This window comes from Hyperolius riggenbachi, chromosome 2 (genome assembly GCF_040937935.1).
Source record: "Hyperolius riggenbachi isolate aHypRig1 chromosome 2, aHypRig1.pri, whole genome shotgun sequence".
In the NCBI taxonomy this organism is placed as follows: domain Eukaryota; kingdom Metazoa; phylum Chordata; class Amphibia; order Anura; family Hyperoliidae; genus Hyperolius; species Hyperolius riggenbachi.
Genome location: NC_090647.1, coordinates 208,044,347 through 208,065,496, shown reverse-complemented (window position 1 = coordinate 208,065,496; position 21,150 = coordinate 208,044,347). Strand labels below are relative to the sequence as shown.

Genomic DNA, 21,150 nt, shown 5'->3' with positions numbered 1-21,150 from the left:
TGTTTTATTGACTATTCTGGCAACACAGATACACTGTGGACATTGCATTTATGTAGTCAAGCTCTAGATCTCACCCTAGTTTCAGGCTATATTTCTTATATATTTAAGCCATACAAGTGTTTAAAAAATTAGGCAATACTCTACTACAAATCATTAAAAAAAAAAAAAGAAAGAAAGAAAAGTCTAAGAATGTGACAAAAAAAAATTATAATGAAATATCTTTTATCTATATTTTCCAGTAGTAAGAGATACACTAGTTTATTATTATATAATAATAGAAACATATGCTCATATACTGTATTTTTTGTATTTTTACTGTATTTTTTGGACTGTAAGGGCCCTTTTCCACTAGCAATCGCTAGCGTTCACGCTGAACGCTAGCGATTGCTGAATCGCAATTACCGGCGATTCCTCGACGTTCGCGGCCGCGATTTTGCTATGCTATGCACTGCATAGCAAAATCGCGGCAAATATCGCTCCGCCGCGCGTTCCCGGCAAAAACGAATCGCGGTAGTGGAAATGACCTACCGCGATTCCTATGTTAAAAAGCAAACCGTAGCGATTGTAAAATCGCTAGCGGTTTGCGTTTTTGCGATTCAGCCAGCGCTGGTGGAAAAGGGCCCTAAGAGTCACCTTTTCTCCCCAAAAGTGGGGGAAAAAGTCACTGCATCTTATAGTCCAAATGCAGGGAGTTTCTGACTTGTGATTGCCTGCCAATACAAACCTCCAACCCGTCACAATGTCGGGGACTCCCTGAACTGTGCCCATGCACAGGAGGTCACAGGGGGACAAACAGAGGACACAGGGGGACACAAAAGGGCATAGAGGAGGACATAAGAGAGACACAAAGGGGCATAGAGGAGGACACAAGGAGGACAGAGGCAGAAACATGGGGGGACAGGAGGGCACAGGGAGATACAAGAGGTACAAGGGGGCATGAGGTACACAGGGGGCATAATCCAAAAGATGCCCCTTTACCATGATACACCAGGTTTTTTCCCCTGGTTTTTGTCCTCTAAACCTAGGTGCATCTGATGGTCAAGAGCATCTTATAGTTCGAAAAATACGGTACGTGTATGTAACAATGGTAACAATGTTTGCAATTACTTTTTAAAGTAAATCTGAGCAGCAGAGACAAGAAGTCTGACATTAAATGTAAATAGACGGCAGGCACACTTCAGGAGGCTGCAATGTTATTGGTGGTTGTAATGTAATGGGCTGGCTTCGTAGAGACTTCAGAGGCTGATCTCTAATTTCAGCTTTTAAAATGACATAATTTTGAAGCAATAGGACATTAAAAATCTGACCAAGTACATTTTGCAGGCCTGCAAATATGCAGCCTTTTTTTGGCACCATACTTACTTTAAAGAGACTCCGTAACAAAAATTGCATCCTGTTTTTTATCATCCTACAAGTTCCAAAAGCTATTCGAATGTGTTCTGGCTTACTGCAGCACTTTCTACTATCACAGTCTCTGTAATAAATCAATGTATCTTTCCCCTGTCAGACTTGTCAGCCTGTGTCTGGAAGGCTGCCAAGTTCTTCAGTGTTGTGGTTCTGCTATGAACTCCCCCTTCCAGGCCCCTCTATGCACACTGCCTGTGTATTATTTAGATTAGGGCAGCTTCTCTCTTCTCTCATCTTTTACAAGGTGGATAAATTGTCCTCTGAGCTGGCTGGGCTTTCACATACTGAGGAATTACAGACAAGGGCAAAGCTGTTTGCAAGAAGAAAAGAGCAGCCTGAAACTTCAGTGCATGTGAACTGCAGTGGGAAAGAAACACACAAATGATCTCTTGAGATTCAAAAGGAAGGGTGTATACAGCCTGCTTGTGTATGAATGTATTTTCTATGTGTGGACATACTGTACATAAACCTACTTCCTGTTTTGGTGGCCATTTTGTTTGTTTATAAACAAACTTTTAAAAACTGTTTTTAACCACTTTTAATGCGGCGAGGAGCGGCGAAATTGTGACAGAGGGTAATAGGAGATGTCCCCTAACGCACTGGTATGTTTACTTTTGTGCGATTTTAACAATACAGATTCTCTTTAAAGTGTTGCTGAAGTGCTAAGCCCCTACCTAGTATTATAATTATGGATATGACCCTCAGATTTTTTTTTCATTGTGATTGAAAGGATGGGGTAATTAAAAAAAAAAAAAGTTTTGTTTTTAAAAGAAAATAGTACACACATCAACATTCTTCAAATATTTCTGCGTGCCTGCATGATTTCTCGAGAGCCGCCCCCACCCTCTGGAACTCCCTTCCACCACCCATCAGACTTGCCCCCTCCTTCAACACATTCATGCAAGCCCTAAAAACCCACCTCTTAAAGATGGCCTACCCACCACCTTACACAGAGTAACTGTCTACTGAATACTTATTCTGCAGCCCTGCCTAGTGTGTCCATCTCCCCTCGCCTTAGATTGTAAGCCTTTTGCGGGGTCCTCCCTTCCCCGGTGTATTCTACATGATCATGTGCTCCTTTCCTATGACCGCCTCGTACTTGTATTACTGGGCCTACCTAACCAGCCAAAACCGCATTATCATGTATTTTGTACCCTGTTTGCTTTGTATAGCCTTGTCCTATGTTTTATAACCTTGTTACGTCTGTCGTCCTTTGTATCATTGTATGTATTTATTGTCCAGCTGATCCGACAACTACTACCTGCGGTCGGAGAGACTGGAGATGAGTGCGTGCGTGATGTGAATGGCTCTGTGCCAGACAATACAAGTTTTTAAGGCCAATCCTGCAATTTTATCAAGTGGAGAACTTTGGAGTTTGCATATCTCATATCATAGCGCTGGTAGCTGGTCAGAGCAGGATCAGCCATAGCATCTGGTGAGCCTGCATTTTTCCTACTGGGCACTGCGGTGTAAGCTCTACTGGGAGTGGCGCATGCTATATGCTGTATTTGGTGCTGGAAAGTCCGATTCTTTAAGCAGGATCACGCTTTGTCTTTTCCTATGTCTCAGAGTTATACCTAGGAAGAAGGTTCTTTGATTGGAGAACACCTTTGTTTTGAGCCTACTTGCTGATCTGTAATTAAATCAGCCATATGCGCAGGTAAGAGTATCTCATATTACTATAAGGTCCATTAGAAGCATTTTGGAACTATGTAGAAGGATAAAAGTGGACTTATTGGAACTGTTATTATGGTTTTGTTTTTTCTTCCCCTATAGGATTGTGGTTTATATATATTGAATATGCAGATGAGAGTGCTGTACTATTTTACAATTTTGCATACACTTGTAATCTACCTGGGTGGTGATACCCCCCATTGTCCAGCGATTCATCACAAGAGTAGCAACCAGGTGTTATATTTAAAACACACAGGGTAGGAAAATCCCCTAGTGTGAACCAGTCACACACGCGATACAATTTTAGAGGAGCGCACATACCACTATTTTAACATTTATTGTCCAGCGCTGCTTAATATGCTGGCACTTTATAATTAAATAATAATAATAATTTCTATACTTCTGTTGTGCATGAAGATACAAATAATGGTGTATGGCTGCACTTTCAGAAATTGGAGTGTAAAATGAATGTAGCACCTGAATCTGTAACGGAAGAATGAAGCCCCTTATGCTGGATCCTGACAAATGTTACTGCTATCCCAGAATATTGGGAAATCTATGTGCAGGGTGAGGCTGAGAGCGTAGCATAGACTTTCCAGCTTTCAGTATTAAGAAGCAGCCAGGTGTGTAGTCTAAAAATAGCAGTGTAGAATGTCATAACACAAATTGAATAGATAGTGTTGGATATTACATTGTTATGCAAGATGGCAGGTGCTGGTACTGGCTGAATGTTTGGAGGGGGTATAAGGTTAGTACATAGTTGACAGCTCTAAAATGTTAACCCTTTAAGCACTGTCGGTAACACCTACCACTATGCTTGTAACAAATTGACCTAAAGTTTACTCACATGTTCAATTCATTATTTCTACTGTAACTCTTTTAGCCTTCCCTGCAAATAGAGTTTCCTGTCCAGCACAGCAATCTATGAAAACAGCCAGGCATAAGGGATACTAACTAAACTAAAAAATATTTTTCAGGTTTCAGCCATCATAGTTTTAAAATAATTCATGCTATTATAATTAAAATCCACCCATTTTATTTGTCCATTTGTCACGGTTATTGCGGCGTTAAAATTATATCCATAGTATAATGCATGGTGACAATATTTTATTTGGAAATAAAGGTGCATTTCTTCAGTTTTACATCCATCACAAATTTTTAGCCCATTAATTATATGCCCTTTTGACATAGATATTTTTTTTTTATTCCCTAATGTCATTAGGTGTTATTTTACTATTTGGCCACAAGATGTCCGCTCTATTAGCGTAGAAAACACGCTACACAGGATACAATGGGCTTGATTCACAAAACGATCCTAACTGTTAGCACGCTGTGAAAAGTGCTTCACATGAAATTTCACGTGATAATGGTTATCGCGGCAAAAAATTAGATTTAATGTTCGCAAATTTTTGTGCGCGATAAGCATTTTTCGCATGAAAACCGTTTTCTTGCGCGAAAACGCGCTAAAATGCACGCAAAGCCGTGCTAACAGCTGTGCTAACAGTTAGCACTGTTTTGTGAATCAAGCCCAATGTATCACTACATTGTAACTAGGGAAGTGAGGTGAGGCTTCCATCGGAAGCCTGCAATCACAGTTTCTGTGGGGAGATTCATGAATGGGAACATTGTTCCCATTCATAAAACTAACGATTGGGTGGTGGATACCGGCGGAAATCACGGCAGGAAATAGTGCGGCGGCTGTATTTAAAGAATAAAGACTGTTTTTTAACAAAAATAGTGTTTATTCTCGGCGGACATGCTCGGATTGGCACAGAGGTCTTTTGTCCCCTGTAGCCAATCCACCCTTCTCCCGACAACAGTGCGAACGATCACCTGCACAGCCCTCCAAGCTACAGGGATGTGACTATCGCGTCCCTGCGGCTGTAGCAGCTGCCGCTGCGGATGTGAAGCTCACATCCGTGTGGCATAAATGGTTAAAATTTGTTTTTTTATTCATTTTTTATCACTTTTTTGATAGTTTGTTTCAAATAAATGTTACATATTTATCCCTTTCTTATAAATAAGAGGCGAAAAAAAACCAACAAAAAATACACTACCTATTTCCCCGGTAGCTGATGGACATCTGGAGGTCTATTAAGAGTTTCAAAGTTCTACCATAGTCTCCCTCAGGGCCTACTCCCATATGTGTAGGGATAGTTATGCTCACTATTTGGGCACTGCAGAGGTGACTCATCCTGCTCTCTGCATTCCACTGATGAAAACTCCCTTCAGTCACTACTAGCAACCAATGACGTACAAGGGAAGTAAGGGAGAAGTGACAGCTTAGCCAGCCTGCACACTTGTGGTAGGGTTTGTAGGTTCATGGAGGGCAAAGTCTGGGGTGCCAGGACATCTGTACCTATAAATGAAAATCTCAATAAGAAAAGCAAAATTGTCCATTGGATAATTGGTCAATGTACCCTCCAAGATAAGGGGTGGGGCCAACACTCAATACATTGGATTAATAAATACGTGTGCACATAATAAGGTCATAAGGCCACCATAATTATACCAATACAGTTCAATTTATTAATACCTATTAGACACGGTCCCCTCAATACAAAACCCTCAATACAACCCTCAATATAACATATCCCCTAATCATTAAAACCAAGGAACAATGCAGTGCAATTTAGCCATAACACATAGAGCAATTTTCTGCAGATATCCAGATAGTCTATCTCTGGCCAGAGAGTTCAATAAACATACCATCCATCCGCCCGCGCATATATCCAACATCCACACTGCCACACTGTCTCTAAGTCCTGGGGGCCCCCACTGATCACCTATTAGGCAGGACTACCTTTGGCATCCAATCAAGGACAATTCTCCGTATATACAAAACAAGATCCGACTTAGGATGCAAATTCCGGATAACTTGTATATTTCCAGCCTTAAGGATACAAGGTACCACTGTGGATGGGTCTCACCCGTAAGGACAGTCCCCGTTTTGGTTAGAATGGCTCCACACTCACTTTAGATGCTGTTATAACCATGGTCTCACCAAGCGTGTTGCGGATTCCGTCACCTTACGTATTGACATGTTGCCCGCCGCGTGTGCTTCCGTATCCACGCCAACCACGCTGGTTCCTCTATCCGGGGATCGTGCGGCCAGGATGTTGTGTCACTGAGTTAGCATCCGCTGTGTCGGCTAATGCACCGCCCACCGACGCGTTTCACGCCCACATTAGGCGTTTCATCAGGGTGTGGCCAGTCTGGCCGTCATGTTCATTTAAAAACAGTCCCTCGCTCCGCCCCATACAGCTCCATAGCAACAACCAAGCTTGCATAATAGCTTGTACGGTGGCTGGGATGAGTCATGCACGCCCAAAGTATGTCAGCATCGCTCCCAATTTGATGATGGCAATATGACAACAATGTCCAGTTCAAAGAGATACAAAAAGACATCCGGAAGGGGGGGGGGTTTCACTTTTTCTTCCTCCACACGGCAAACATCCCATTATATATATCTCACATCATTGTGGCTTAGGCTACACAATCAGTGCGGATCCATGCAAACCTCATACATTACCCAATGACTTTATTTAGGACTAGACTGCAACTCAGATTTATTTATATCTATTGCATCTCAGGAAGGGGGAGAGGTCGAGCTCTGCATTGAGTTCAAAAGGGGCAACAGTGCCCAATTTGTATATCCACATTGCCTCCTTGCAATACAGGACCTCATCAAAATCACCTCTCCTTCCTGAGATCTTCAAGCTGTACAATCCTTTTACCGTTGTGTCCTTCAAGCTATTATTATGATGCTCTCTATAGTGATCATAGATTGCTCCTATAGCTTTACCCCCCGTTATTTTGCAAAAATGCTCCAACACCCGGTCTTTAAGCATTCTTTTGGTCTTGCCCACATACTTGAGATTACATGGACATTGTATCATGTATATTACTTTGGTGGTTTCACAATTTATAAAGGATCTGATGGTAAATTCAGTCTTGGCATCACTACTGTGGAACACATTAGTACGTTCAATATATGGGCATAACTTGCATTTTGAACATTTAAACATCCCCACTGGTCTCCTACGATCTAACCAAGTTGAGGGGTTTCTTTGTATCTCACTATGGACTAAATAGTCCTTTAGGTTCGGTGCCCTTCTGGCAGTCATAAGTGGACGTGGCCCCACAACCTTAGCAACCTCCTGATCAGAGGTCAAAATGGGCCAAAATTTACCAAGTAACTCTCTTAGTCCATCCCAGTGGGCCCCAAAACCGGTTATGAGCCGCATATGTCCCTCCCCCTCCGCATCCCGCGGCACCCCCCCAGGGGCCAACAATTCTCGTCTATCCCTGCCCCATGCCCTTTTAAGGGCCCTTCGCAGAACAGAGTGCGAGTAACCCCTCTCACGGAACCGCTGATACATAAGGCGGGACTCTTTTTTAAAATCCTCATCCCTGCCACAGTTCCTCCGTAATCGGAGGAACTGGCCATAAGGGATACCTCTCTTTAGGGGGACAGGATGATGGCTGGTGGCATGCAAGAGAGTATTTCCAGCTGTGGGTTTGCGAAAAGAGGTGGTCGTTACAGTTCCTCCTTCCACCCTTAGCATGAGATCCAAAAAGGAAATCTCCAAACCAAAGGTGTAGGTTAATTTTATATTTCTATCATTTTGATTCAATTTTAATACAAATTCCTCAAGTTCCCCAGCCGTTCCAGTCCATGCCACCAGTACATCATCCAGATATCTAATCCAGAGGGCGACATGTGCACCATATTCAGGACTGGGAAACACCTCCTCTCGCTCCCAAAGGCCCAAATGAAGACAAGCATAGGCCGGTGCACACGACGCCCCCATGGATGTACCCCGTAGCTGTTGGTAATATTGTCCCTCAAATGTAAAACAGTTCCGAGTGAGGATAAGTTCCATAGCCTCAACAATGAAGGCATTGTGGGCCCCTGCAGAGGGGTGCCGCTCACGAAGGAAGAGGGACATTGCCCGGAGCCCCTCCTCATGTGGGATCGAGGTGTATAAGGACTCAACATCGATCCCCACAAGGAGGGACCCCGGGGGCAGCACAAAACCGGCCAGGACCCCCAAGACATCTCGTGTATCTTGCACATATGAAGGTAACATTCGAACCAATGGACATACTTTTTTGTCGATAAATTGTCCCAGTCTCTGTGTGGGGCTGCCCACTGCCGAGACAATGGGTCGCCCTGGCGGATTTTCAATAGATTTATGCACCTTTGGTAAAATGTATATGATAGGGACATTGTAGGTTGTGACTGTCAAATACTCCCATTCCTGTTTAGTCAGAATACCTTGTGCAAGTCCATCATCCAATAACTGATTAACTCTATCTTTTATCAAAGAGAAGGGGTTGTCTCTTAATTTACGATAAGTACTTCCGTCACTCAACTGTCGTCTTATCTCCTGGATGTATTTTTCCTCATCCATAAGGACTACATTACCCCCCTTGTCACTTGGTTTTATAATTAAATTGGGGGCTTTTTTCAATTCCTCCAACGCAGCTATTTCTTGGGATGATAGATTTCTATCACCATGGGAGGGGGATAATTGTAATTTCCATAATTCCTGTTCCACTGTGTCAAGGAATACTTTTACATTTTTATTTTGTGAGAGGGGTGGCATATAGATAGATTTTAATTTTAAATTTGGGGAACTTGAGGAATTTGTATTAAAATTGAATCAAAATGATAGAAATATAAAATTAACCTACACCTTTGGTTTGGAGATTTCCTTTTTGGATCTCATGCTAAGGGTGGAAGGAGGAACTGTAACGACCACCTCTTTTCGCAAACCCACAGCTGGAAATACTCTCTTGCATGCCACCAGCCATCATCCTGTCCCCCTAAAGAGAGGTATCCCTTATGGCCAGTTCCTCCGATTACGGAGGAACTGTGGCAGGGATGAGGATTTTAAAAAAGAGTCCCGCCTTATGTATCAGCGGTTCCGTGAGAGGGGTTACTCGCACTCTGTTCTGCGAAGGGCCCTTAAAAGGGCATGGGGCAGGGATAGACGAGAATTGTTGGCCCCTGGGGGGGTGCCGCGGGATGCGGAGGGGGAGGGACATATGCGGCTCATAACCGGTTTTGGGGCCCACTGGGATGGACTAAGAGAGTTACTTGGTAAATTTTGGCCCATTTTGACCTCTGATCAGGAGGTTGCTAAGGTTGTGGGGCCACGTCCACTTATGACTGCCAGAAGGGCACCGAACCTAAAGGACTATTTAGTCCATAGTGAGATACAAAGAAACCCCTCAACTTGGTTAGATCGTAGGAGACCAGTGGGGATGTTTAAATGTTCAAAATGCAAGTTATGCCCATATATTGAACGTACTAATGTGTTCCACAGTAGTGATGCCAAGACTGAATTTACCATCAGATCCTTTATAAATTGTGAAACCACCAAAGTAATATACATGATACAATGTCCATGTAATCTCAAGTATGTGGGCAAGACCAAAAGAATGCTTAAAGACCGGGTGTTGGAGCATTTTTGCAAAATAACGGGGGGTAAAGCTATAGGAGCAATCTATGATCACTATAGAGAGCATCATAATAATAGCTTGAAGGACACAACGGTAAAAGGATTGTACAGCTTGAAGATCTCAGGAAGGAGAGGTGATTTTGATGAGGTCCTGTATTGCAAGGAGGCAATGTGGATATACAAATTGGGCACTGTTGCCCCTTTTGGACTCAATGCAGAGCTCGACCTCTCCCCCTTCCTGAGATGCAATAGATATAAATAAATCTGAGTTGCAGTCTAGTCCTAAATAAAGTCATTGGGTAATGTATGAGGTTTGCATGGATCCGCACTGATTGTGTAGCCTAAGCCACAATGATGTGAGATATATATAATGGGATGTTTGCCGTGTGGAGGAAGAAAAAGTGAAAAAACCCCCCCTCCCGGATGTCTTTTTGTATCTCTTTGAACTGGACATTGTTGTCATATTGCCATCATCAAATTGGGAGCGATGCTGACATACTTTGGGCGTGCATGACTCATCCCAGCCACCGTACAAGCTATTATGCAAGCTTGGTTGTTGCTATGGAGCTGTATGGGGCGGAGCGAGGGACTGTTTTTAAATGAACATGACGGCCAGACTGGCCACACCCTGATGAAACGCCCAATGTGGGCGTGAAACGCGTCGGTGGGCGGTGCATTAGCCGACACAGCGGATGCTAACTCAGTGACACAACATCCTGGCCGCACGATCCCCGGATAGAGGAACCAGCGTGGTTGGCGTGGATACGGAAGCACACGCGGCGGGCAACATGTCAATACGTAAGGTGACGGAATCCGCAACACGCTTGGTGAGACCATGGTTATAACAGCATCTAAAGTGAGTGTGGAGCCATTCTAACCAAAACGGGGACTGTCCTTACGGGTGAGACCCATCCACAGTGGTACCTTGTATCCTTAAGGCTGGAAATATACAAGTTATCCGGAATTTGCATCCTAAGTCGGATCTTGTTTTGTATATACGGAGAATTGTCCTTGATTGGATGCCAAAGGTAGTCCTGCCTAATAGGTGATCAGTGGGGGCCCCCAGGACTTAGAGACAGTGTGGCAGTGTGGATGTTGGATATATGCGCGGGCGGATGGATGGTATGTTTATTGAACTCTCTGGCCAGAGATAGACTATCTGGATATCTGCAGAAAATTGCTCTATGTGTTATGGCTAAATTGCACTGCATTGTTCCTTGGTTTTAATGATTAGGGGATATGTTATATTGAGGGTTGTATTGAGGGTTTTGTATTGAGGGGACCGTGTCTAATAGGTATTAATAAATTGAACTGTATTGGTATAATTATGGTGGCCTTATGACCTTATTATGTGCACACGTATTTATTAATCCATCTGTACCTATAGGCTCCTGTGATGTAAATCTGGGCCAGCTCCAGGGAATTCGCCAGGAAATATAGAGCCCACTAGCAATGGGGTTCTGCCTCCTGAGCAGTACCAGACCAAATGGTCCATAAAAAGTAGCAGGTCATTCTACAGAAGGAAAGTGGCAAAGACTTCCCTTAGCAGAGCACCATTGTCCAATGTTGGGGGCAGGGAGCTCATCCCCCTCTCACTGACTCTCTACTCAGGATTCTGCATAGGGAAGTAGGGAAGGAGGCACTAGGGAGACGCCTTTCCATCATTAGGCATCAGGTACCTATAGGCACGTAAACCCGGCCCTGCCCTGGAGTAATCTGCATGGGAAAAAAGTTAATAAACCTTCGGTCGGTTGTGAGTATTAAATATTTTTTACTAAGAAAAAATAATAAAACTGAAAAAATGAATTTAGAAGCCCACTTTTGACACATGTATTCAAGTTTTCTTACGTAACAAAAATTCAGTTTTGAAATAAAGGTTTTTTAGAAAATTTTTTTTTTTTTACTTTCCTCTACATACTGTGTCACTAATAACACATTTATGGTAAAAATAGGTAAGAGGAAGTTAATTGTGAGAGGAATTTATTTTTTATCTTCTAGGTGGTGTAGTCTCAAAAGTGGTTGTGGTTAGAAGAGTAGCTTAACAGTTTATCCATTGTAAGACCCCACAAGTTTTGTTCCCATTGCAACTAGGGATAGAAATGGCCATGACATGGGTTCAACATGGGCAGCTAACTTATTGTCCAGCATGACCACTGACCTGAGATTAGCTGGCCATTGGTGAACCAGTATTTTCTTATGTGGACACGCATTTGCAAATGTGGTAGCTGCTGCAAACTCTATCCCTATTTGCCAGCTGACCTTAGTTAGTGATAAATCATCGCCATACTTACCCTCCTGATTCTTGATGGCCAAAGACCACAGTACGTGCATGCAAGACTCAACTGCTATTTCTGATCATGATCAGGGATGTATGTAGATCAATGTGGAGACATGTGAAGCTGTCTGGTGCATGTAGCTGCATGTAGCTTCCTGACCAAATACAACAGAATCCTGACAAGCATACACAAATCCTATAACAATCCTAAATATACACACCTGGCTACTGTAGTTTTCTTTATTTCTTGGTAGTGAGGTGTTTGTTGTGCTGCTTCGATATTTACAGTTCATATCTTCTTCTGACAAGCCTAAAATACATGAAATGTGAAAAAAATATATCAGTTCTACAACCTTTTTTTTTTCCATAAACACATACTGTGATTATAGTTTTGTCTAACAAACCCCAGAGTGGGACAGTGGAGGTGAACACAATGCAACCTGGTATTAGCCACCTGGTACCTGATAGGCTGACCCATAGCGGAATTTCTAGAGTTGATATTCACACATATTTTATAATTTGTGCTCCAAGGGAGTTACATTCTTAATAAGTGGCACAATAGGGTGTATTCACTAACCTATGGTAAAGTTGCCATGAGCAGGGAGTGCATGGCAAATTTTCCAGTAATCCCGACAGTAAAGTGGTGTGCGATACATTTATCACAAACTGTGTTACCTAGTTAACATTTATGTAACCATGGTACACCATGCTACGGTAGTAACCTCCTACCTAGTAGCGTAGCACACAGTACCCTGGTAAGATACAGGGGTTTGGACAAAATAATAACAACACCTAACATTTTGGCATCATAATCTTTGAACATGTTTTAAGCAATCAAAACTTGACATATGTTATTTTTTTTGTTTATTATTATTGTTATTTGATATGTTTAATTAAAATAATTGTTTTTTACAGATATTTAAACCAAAGTTAATCATAATTTATAATTTGAAAGTCTGAGAGATCTGCCATTTTTATAAAGAGGCCAAATTGTTGGTGCTCGTATGGCAGGCGCTACTGTAACAGAAACTGCCTGAATGACATTTCAAGAGGTGCTGTCTCAAAAGTAATGCCTTTGAAAGAGAAGGAAAAATGTCCTCAGCAAAGCACGTTGAAGTTGTCTGAGAGAGACCGTCGGACTCTAAATCGAATTGTTATAGAAGCTCGCAAGACCACGGCTCCTAAAATCACTGCAGAGGTTAATGAACACCTACAGAACCCAGTTTACACAAAAACTGTTCGTTGGGAGCTGCACAAATCTGGATTCCTCGGAAGAACTGCAATTTGAAACATTTGTCTTTGAGAGCAGGGGTTTTCTAAGCATTTAGAGTGGTGTAGAAACCACCAGAATTGGTCCCTCGAGCAGTGGAAAAAATGTGATTTTCTCTGATGAATCATCGTTTACCTTATTTCCGACCTCCGGCCGAAAGACAGCCGAAAGAAGCATTTCATCCAGACTGCCTTCTTCCAACCGTAAAACATGGCGGGGGTTTCTTGGAAATCTGCCGGGCTAATGATTTCCCTTCATGGAAGAATTAACAACCAAGACAATTTAGGAATTTTGGGCGACCAAGTTCATCCTAACTGTTTCCAGAGGGAAATGCCATCTTTCAAGATGATAATGCCCCAATCCACACAGCTAGAATTGTTAAAGAATGGCACGAGGAACATTCTAATGCAGTTGAGCATCTCATCTGGCCACCACAATCCCCAGACCTCAACATTATTGAGCATTTATGGTCGTTATTAGAGATTCAAGTAAGAAGTCGATTTCCCCCACCATCGTCTCTAAAAGAACTGGAGGGTGTTTTAACTGAAGAATGGGCGAACATTCCTTAGAAAATATTCACAATTTGTATGAATCAATACCTCGGAGAATTGAGGCTATAACTGCTGCAAAAGGTGGACCTACACCATATTAAAATATATTTTGTTGATTTTCAAGGTGTTTCCATTATTCTGTCCAACCCCTGTATGTATTACCTAGGTATTGCTGCTATAGCTACTCAGCGCAGCAGATGCTACTTTACAATCAGGATTAACTGTAAAATTGCCACGCCCTCCCTAGGTTAGTAACGCAATATATCTGTACTAACATCAGTGTAGGATGTGCTGTGTATCCCACCTTTTAACTACTGACCCTTGTAAATGACTAGCTAGCTAGGTCTACATGAGCCATAACTACTATTATTTTTCACTATATATATATATATATATATATATATATATATATATATATATATATATATATATATATATTTTTTTTTTTTCCAAGTAATGACAATCATTCCTTTTAAATATAGGCATTGACGGAACAATCATTTAATTTTAGAACTGTGGAAAACATCCAGGTAAGGTAGGGTAGTTTGTTTCTCAAAGATCCTTTGCTATTAATATATCTTCTGACTTTTTAAGCCTAGGAAATAATTACATATTTGGTTATGTGTAAACAAGCATTGTGCAGCTAATATTTAACCTACAAGGTAAGTTGTGCTAAATTTAGCAATGTCAGTCACAATGCTCATTTTAAGCCAAGGATTCTATCTTGGTAAAATAAAATGTCACCACAATATCAAGGACACTGAGAAAATACTGTTTACTAACCCTTTCTATCTTTAGAAACATAATGTTTTTAATCTAGAACTATATTGAAAAGCAGATATTTGAATTCTTACCTTTACAGGCATTACTATTTACAGTTGTGTTCAAAATTATTCAACCCCCAATGCTGTAAAGGGTTTTAGGGAATTTAGTGTACATTTGTAATTGTGTTTAGAATTAAATCTTACAAGGACTTTTTAAAGAACCAAATGCAACTAAAATGACATCAATTGTTTTTGTAATACAGTATTAATTTTTTTTGTGATTTCTTCATTGACACAATTATTCAACCCCTTAAATACTACCACTCTTAAGAACAGAGGTTCATTCATGTGTTTTCGATCAGGTATTGAAAACACCTGTGGATGTTAATGAGCAGCAATGAAGCATAATAAGTACCAATTACTGTAAGCAAATTTAAAATGACTGTGATATTCAGCTCCTTCTAGACATTTACTGGTGTGTTTACAAACATGGTGAAGTCAAGAGAATGGTCCAGGAAGACAAGAGAAGAGGTGATTTCTCTTCACAGGAAGGGCAATATAAGAAGATTGCAAAGATGTTAAACATACCAAGAGACACCATAGGAAGCATAATTCGCAAATTCAAGGCAAAGGGCACTGTTGAAATGCTACCTGGTCGTGACAGAAAGAAGATGCTGACTTCAACTGCTGTGTGCTACTTGAAGCGCAAAGTGAAGAAAAGTCCCCGTGTGACTGCTGAGGAACTGAAAAAAGATTTGTCAGATGTGGTTACTGAAGTTTCAGCTCAGACAATAAGGTGCACTCTGCGTAATGAAGGCCTCCATGCCAGAACTCCCAGGCGCACCCCCTTGCTGTTTCCAAAGAATAAGAAGAGTCGACTGCAGTATGCCGAAAGTCATGTGAACAAACCACAAAAGTTTTGGGATAGTGTTCTGTGGACTGATGAAACAAAATTAGAACTGTTTGGGCCCATGGATCAACGCTATGTTTGGAGGAGGAAGAACAAGGCCTATGAAGAAAAGATCACCTTGCCTACTGTGAAGCTTTGCGGGGTCAATCATGCTTTGGGGCTGTTTTGCTTCTGCAGTTACAGGGAAGCTTCAGCGGGTGCAAGGTACCATGAATTCTCTTCGGTACCGGAGATATTGGATGAAAATGTGATGCAGTCCATCACAAACCTTAGCCTTTGGAGACGTTGGATCTTTCAACAGGACAATGATCCCAAGCATACCTCCAAGTCCACTAGAGCATGGTTGCAGATTAAAGGCTGGAACATTTTGGAGTGGCCATCGCAGTCACCAGACTTTAAGTCCCACCAGAGGTTCTCAATCGGATTTAAGAAAGCAGTTGCAGCGCGCAAGCCTAAGAATGTGACTGAACTGGAGGCTTTTGCCCATGAAGAATGGGCTAAGATACCCGTAGATCGCTGCAAGACACTTGTGTCAAGCTATGCTTCACGTTTAAAAACTGTTATAACTGGAAAAGGATGTTGTACTAATTACTAAGAATGAATGTCACTTGGGGGTTGAATAAAACTGATAATGATGTGAGCACAGAAAAGACATTTGTGGTTATTTCATTATAAATGTTAAGTGATATTTGTCTGACTTACAAGTGCCTCTTTGATTTTGATCATTTCAGTCATCTTTTTTACAATTAAATCAATGTCAAACTGGCCAAAACACTCAATTTCAGTGGGGATTGAATAATGTTGAATACAACTGTATGTATATAAAGACTCAAGGGTCCATACCCATGGCAAACATTTTTGGAAGATTTTTTCCCCCAACAAATTATAATTTTAGTGATAACGTGGGTAGTTTGCCATCATTAAACTTTTTTTAACGCATTTTTGGTAAATGATGTTTACCAAATGATTGTTCATTTTGAATGGCCGTCATGATGGATCACGGGGCAACAAATAATTTCAGATCTTTTAAACCAAAAATGTGAACATTCATTTAAATGACCATTCATGGTCCATCATTTATTTTTCATTCTGCGATTGATCATTCCTACCTGATCCATCTGGCCGTGTGTACTTAGCTTTAGTCCTGTTTTTTTTTTCGTAGATGTTAAAGAGTAAGAAGCATGAAAGCATTTGAGAGTCTAACATATTGAAAACATGCTATGAAAAGAGATCTATTGGAAGTCCCCATGCCATAGGTAAATATCAGAGAGTAGCTGGACTGCAGGTCAACATGGAGAGTTGACAATAAAAGGAAATTCCTTTCATGCTATTTATGCTGTGATAGCACTAGAGTAGAAACCTTCCATGCAGTGCAGAGAGAAGTGTCCTGTGCGTACTGGTCACGAGATTTGTGAAAATTTGGCTCAGGAAACAATGTGCTTCTCATTTGGAAATGTCTTGTGCTGCAGGTTGGGCATTTTTTTTAAACATTAAGAAAAAAAAGAAGTCCAGTTTGTGTTTCTAGGACCTGAAACAGGAGTAGCTGAAAGGAGGAAATGACAAGGCCTGAAAGACAGGGGCTGGCAGTGCCAAACGTAAAACACGTGTCCTTAATTTATTGAACTGTTGTAATCAACCTTTAGATTGGATTATTTGGTCTATGTTCAGTTACCTTTAAAAACAATATAGGCAATATTGGCCATTATAAATGGAATTAACATTTGTTGGGCTCAGGCAAAGGGAAAGGAATTTAGTAGACAAATCAATTAAGTTATTAAAAAAAAGTTTAGGTGAAGGGCTAATGAGGGGATTGCATTTTGGTATTCTGGCATGAGCAAGAAGAAAAGGTTGGGCCGATATTTAAGGATGTTAGGTTTGGGCTACATTTCATGTAATCTGGATGCTACAATATACCAAGGATTTCAAATAGTCCACATAAATGAAAATGTGTTCTTTGTCTTGACCCCATAAGAAATTTCTAACTGAAGAAAAGATGACATTTCACAAATGAAATCAGCTTTATAATAGTACAAAGTATAGGCACTTAGTGATACTTGTAAGATGAGGATCACTATACTTGCCCACTATACAATTACATCTTGACTTTCTTCAAGATCTGCCATACCACCTTACATTTCAAGCTCTGTTCTCTAAATATTTAATACTTAAATTTAGAGGATACTTCTAGCCAAAGTAGGCCTTGCACTGGTCTATTACCAAAAGCACTTCTTGTCACTACAAGGAGCATGCTTCGAGACAGTATAATTAGTTTGGTTATACAGTGGAACCTTGGTTTGCGAGCATAATTCGTTCTAGAAACATGCTTGTAATCCAGAACACTCATATCAAAGCTAATATCCCCATGAGGATTAACGGAATCTCAGGTGATTTCCATAATCCAAAAACATTTATAGAAAAATATTTAATACAAAGTACAGTGTTGTATAAAATAAAAATGTAAACAAGATGTTCACTATAACTAACATATTATAATCATTGCTATTTGCTGGCTCATCCCAACCTTTTGTGTGTGTGGCTTTAACAAGGAACTTATTCAATGACAGTTGCTTCTGTTTACTTTTGAGGATTTAATGGAAATGTGACATTGTACAGTCCCTACACTCATATTAAGTACAGTCCTGCAGTGTCAAAGGGAGAACCATCAGCTACAGGGCCGCCATCAGAAATTTTTGAGCCCTATACTGGGCAAATCACAATCATTGAAGGCCTGACCACACTAAAGTCTGTGTGTCCGCTTTCCATGTGCTCCCATGGCTGGGAGGGTTCTGCGTATGCTCAGTTCATTAAGACTTGCGCAGGACACTCACAGTTATGGAAATACAATGGAGGAGGTGCGAGGCCCAGAAAAGTGCAAGCATAGTGCCCCGCACATGAGCTTCCCGTCACCTCTCACCACATTAATGGGCAGCTAGAAGGAGATACACAGACTGCAGCTAGGACCCATGTGTGGCACTGTTTGCCAGGACCCAGATTCTCTTAGACCCCATACAGCAGTTCTCCCTGTGATGCCCTGAAGGCGGCCTTGATCAGCTAAGTTGGGATAACATGACTGAGGAATACGTTTTTTTGCTTGTTTATCAAGTCAAAATTTCATTAACATTTTGCTTGTCTTGCAAAGCACTCAAAGCAAAGTAACCAAGTTAGGCTGCCCATACACTGGAGGCCAATTCACAATCAACTTCATGCTGAAATTGATCAGGAATCGGCCGTGTGACGCCGCAGCCGACCTCCTTGTCGCTCTGACGCTACCCCCCTAATGTTAAATGTCCCCCCGATGCCCAATGCAAGTGATAGACTACCTGTCCCTGTTCTCCGCTTATTCCCCATTCCGGGGGCATTCTGTTACACGATATACACGAGTGGCACGTGGTTGCCTAGTAACGTGGGTGCATGTAGGACATCTAACGTCACACGCACGCCCCTACTAGGCAACCACGTAGGGCGTGCGTGTATGGACAGCATAGTGCACCTCAAGGCAGCGGAGGACAAGCGGAGACCGTGGACAGGTAGCTGAGGCCATGGACCAAAATGATCTTTTTATGAGGTACATCCAATTGGTGCCTGCCCTACCTTTTAAAAAATATAACCATATCCACCTTAAGTTCGTCCTGTAAATACCATTTACATATTTAGCAAAAATAGCTTAAATTATTTTTTTATATGACGAATCAGCTAAAAATATTTTTTATAAAAGTAGTACTGCTCCACCCTTATTACTCTTTTTTAAAGTGACCATTTACCACACAATTTTAAGTTATGATCAAATTGAAAAAAAGTGCTGTATTTAATTGTTCCACAGCATGAAAGAAACTATTCCTAATATCAAAAGAAGTTGCGATTGGATCCATGAAAAAATCCACCACACTGATCGAGTAGTTCTTTAAGGAAATGATCGATAATGCAATCGATCAGTATCGACTGGGCATACCATCATCTTTATTTCAATTTCTTAACAATTTGATGAAATATCCAATCGATCATTAAAAATGGTACCCCTAAAGGGCTCCTTTACTAATGACAGCATAGATAAACAGATCTCATGCTCTGAAAATATAGCAAAGTCCCCAGTATCCAGCAACGGCAGGGATCGCCTGATACATGTGCTTGCTGGTTGCTTGAGCAATTGGCCTAAAAAGCACAAACCTACCCCCCCCCCCCCCCCAACATGAAATACTTACTGAGTGTCCATTAACGTCTTCTAACTGTTCTGTCGCTTCTATCGGCTTTCCAGGCTTCTTCTGTGCACAGCTCCCAGCGTGTCACCTGACCAGCGTCGGGTCACGTGACATGCCGAGAGCCACGCACAGAAGCCAGAAAGACACTGGGAGCAACAGGATGGTTAGAAGATGCCCAACAATTCCCCCACACAACCCTTAAAACACAGTTCCTGTTATCCCCTCAGGCATGCCGGTTGGTTGAGACTTCCGGTTTCCTGAGTTTCAGATAATGGGGACTTTGCTGTATTGAGAGATGCTTATAGGAGATCACATGATGTGCGCTGAACTGGAGATCACATGATATGTTCTCAACATTAGCATGTTAAGTGAATTAGGAGTGTTATCCAAGAATGCTACGATTGTTCATCAAACAAACTGTGGTCGTATATGGCCTTGTTTTAGTGCCATTGCCGGTTAGACGTACAAACACAAAATGTAGTGTGCTGTATTATTTAGCACAGTAAATAAAGGGAATCATGCTCAGAAACTTTCAAAGGGATCAAAAACACCATTTACGCTAACTATAATCCTCACATATCAATGAAAATCCTTGATCTGAGGCCACAGCATCAGTGATTCATCTATTCATTCCTATGAGCGGCAATATGATAAGATGTATTATCAAACAAAGAAAGTTTCCATGTGCTCAAAACCCCATTGAAGTACGTCAGCACAGATAAGTGACTTTAAGTCGGAGCCAGTGCAGTTTGGAAAGATAAATGAAACCGTTGATTACATTCTGAAAAATGTCTTTTGCGTACACTTGTGTAAACATTCTGCTATCATTAGGAGAACTGTGTATATATAGAATCTTTTAAAACAGTACCTGTAAATGTATCTGTGACATGAACAATATGACATTGGGATCTTAGAGGCATTAAAGGTAACATAATTCTCCTTCTGAGCTCCAACTATAGTGCTGTGATCCGAATTACAGCTTGATTGACTCAGCATAGCATTTATCCACTCATAATTTACTTTCAATGTTTTATGGATTTGCAGGTGTTTTCTGAAGAAGGAGGTGCAGTCTTCTCTATGATTGATTAAATGTGCTAGTGTAGTACATTTAAACTGTGTGTATAGGTGTAATACCTCTCACATTAGTCACAATCTGCAACCCCTGGTCGTTTGTACACACGTACAGACCTGACAATCGTTTGAACAACAGTTGGTCCAACTGATCCTCCAAGCGGATTGGGCAAACTGGCTATTATCATTTGCTCGACTACGCGTACACACGTCCAACTTGTTGTTCAAATGACAAGTTGGATGACAAGCTGGTAAGAACAGTTGGACGTGTGTACGCGCCTTTACTGAGATTGTTACTGCACGTGATCATAGAATAATATCTATTTTCCCCTTATACTCTGAAGGCCTTGTTAGCTTCAATGACCTTGTATGGGTCTATTTGCAGAAAGGGAAATAAGTATTTGATCCTTTGCTGATCATGCTTGTTTGCCATCTATTTTCACCTTCTCATCAAGCTGCTTGGTGATAATTTTGTAGCCCAGTCCAGTCTTGTGCTGTCTACAACCTTGTCCCTGACATCTTTGGACAGCAATTTGGTGCATACACACCCTTGATGCAGGTC

General features: G+C 41.4%; 1 protein-coding gene across 4 annotated transcripts in view; it reads right to left on the bottom strand.

Moving 5' to 3' along the window:
• MYO16 (myosin XVI) overlaps positions 1-21,150 on the bottom strand; it is a 490,337-nt gene that overhangs the window by 11,789 nt on the left and 457,398 nt on the right. For all 4 annotated transcript variants that reach the window (XM_068268029.1, XM_068268033.1, XM_068268031.1 and 1 more), the window contains exon 34: positions 12,048-12,136. In XM_068268029.1, the coding sequence (XP_068124130.1) occupies positions 12,048-12,136 (89 nt within the window). The remainder of the gene's footprint in view (positions 1-12,047; positions 12,137-21,150) is intronic.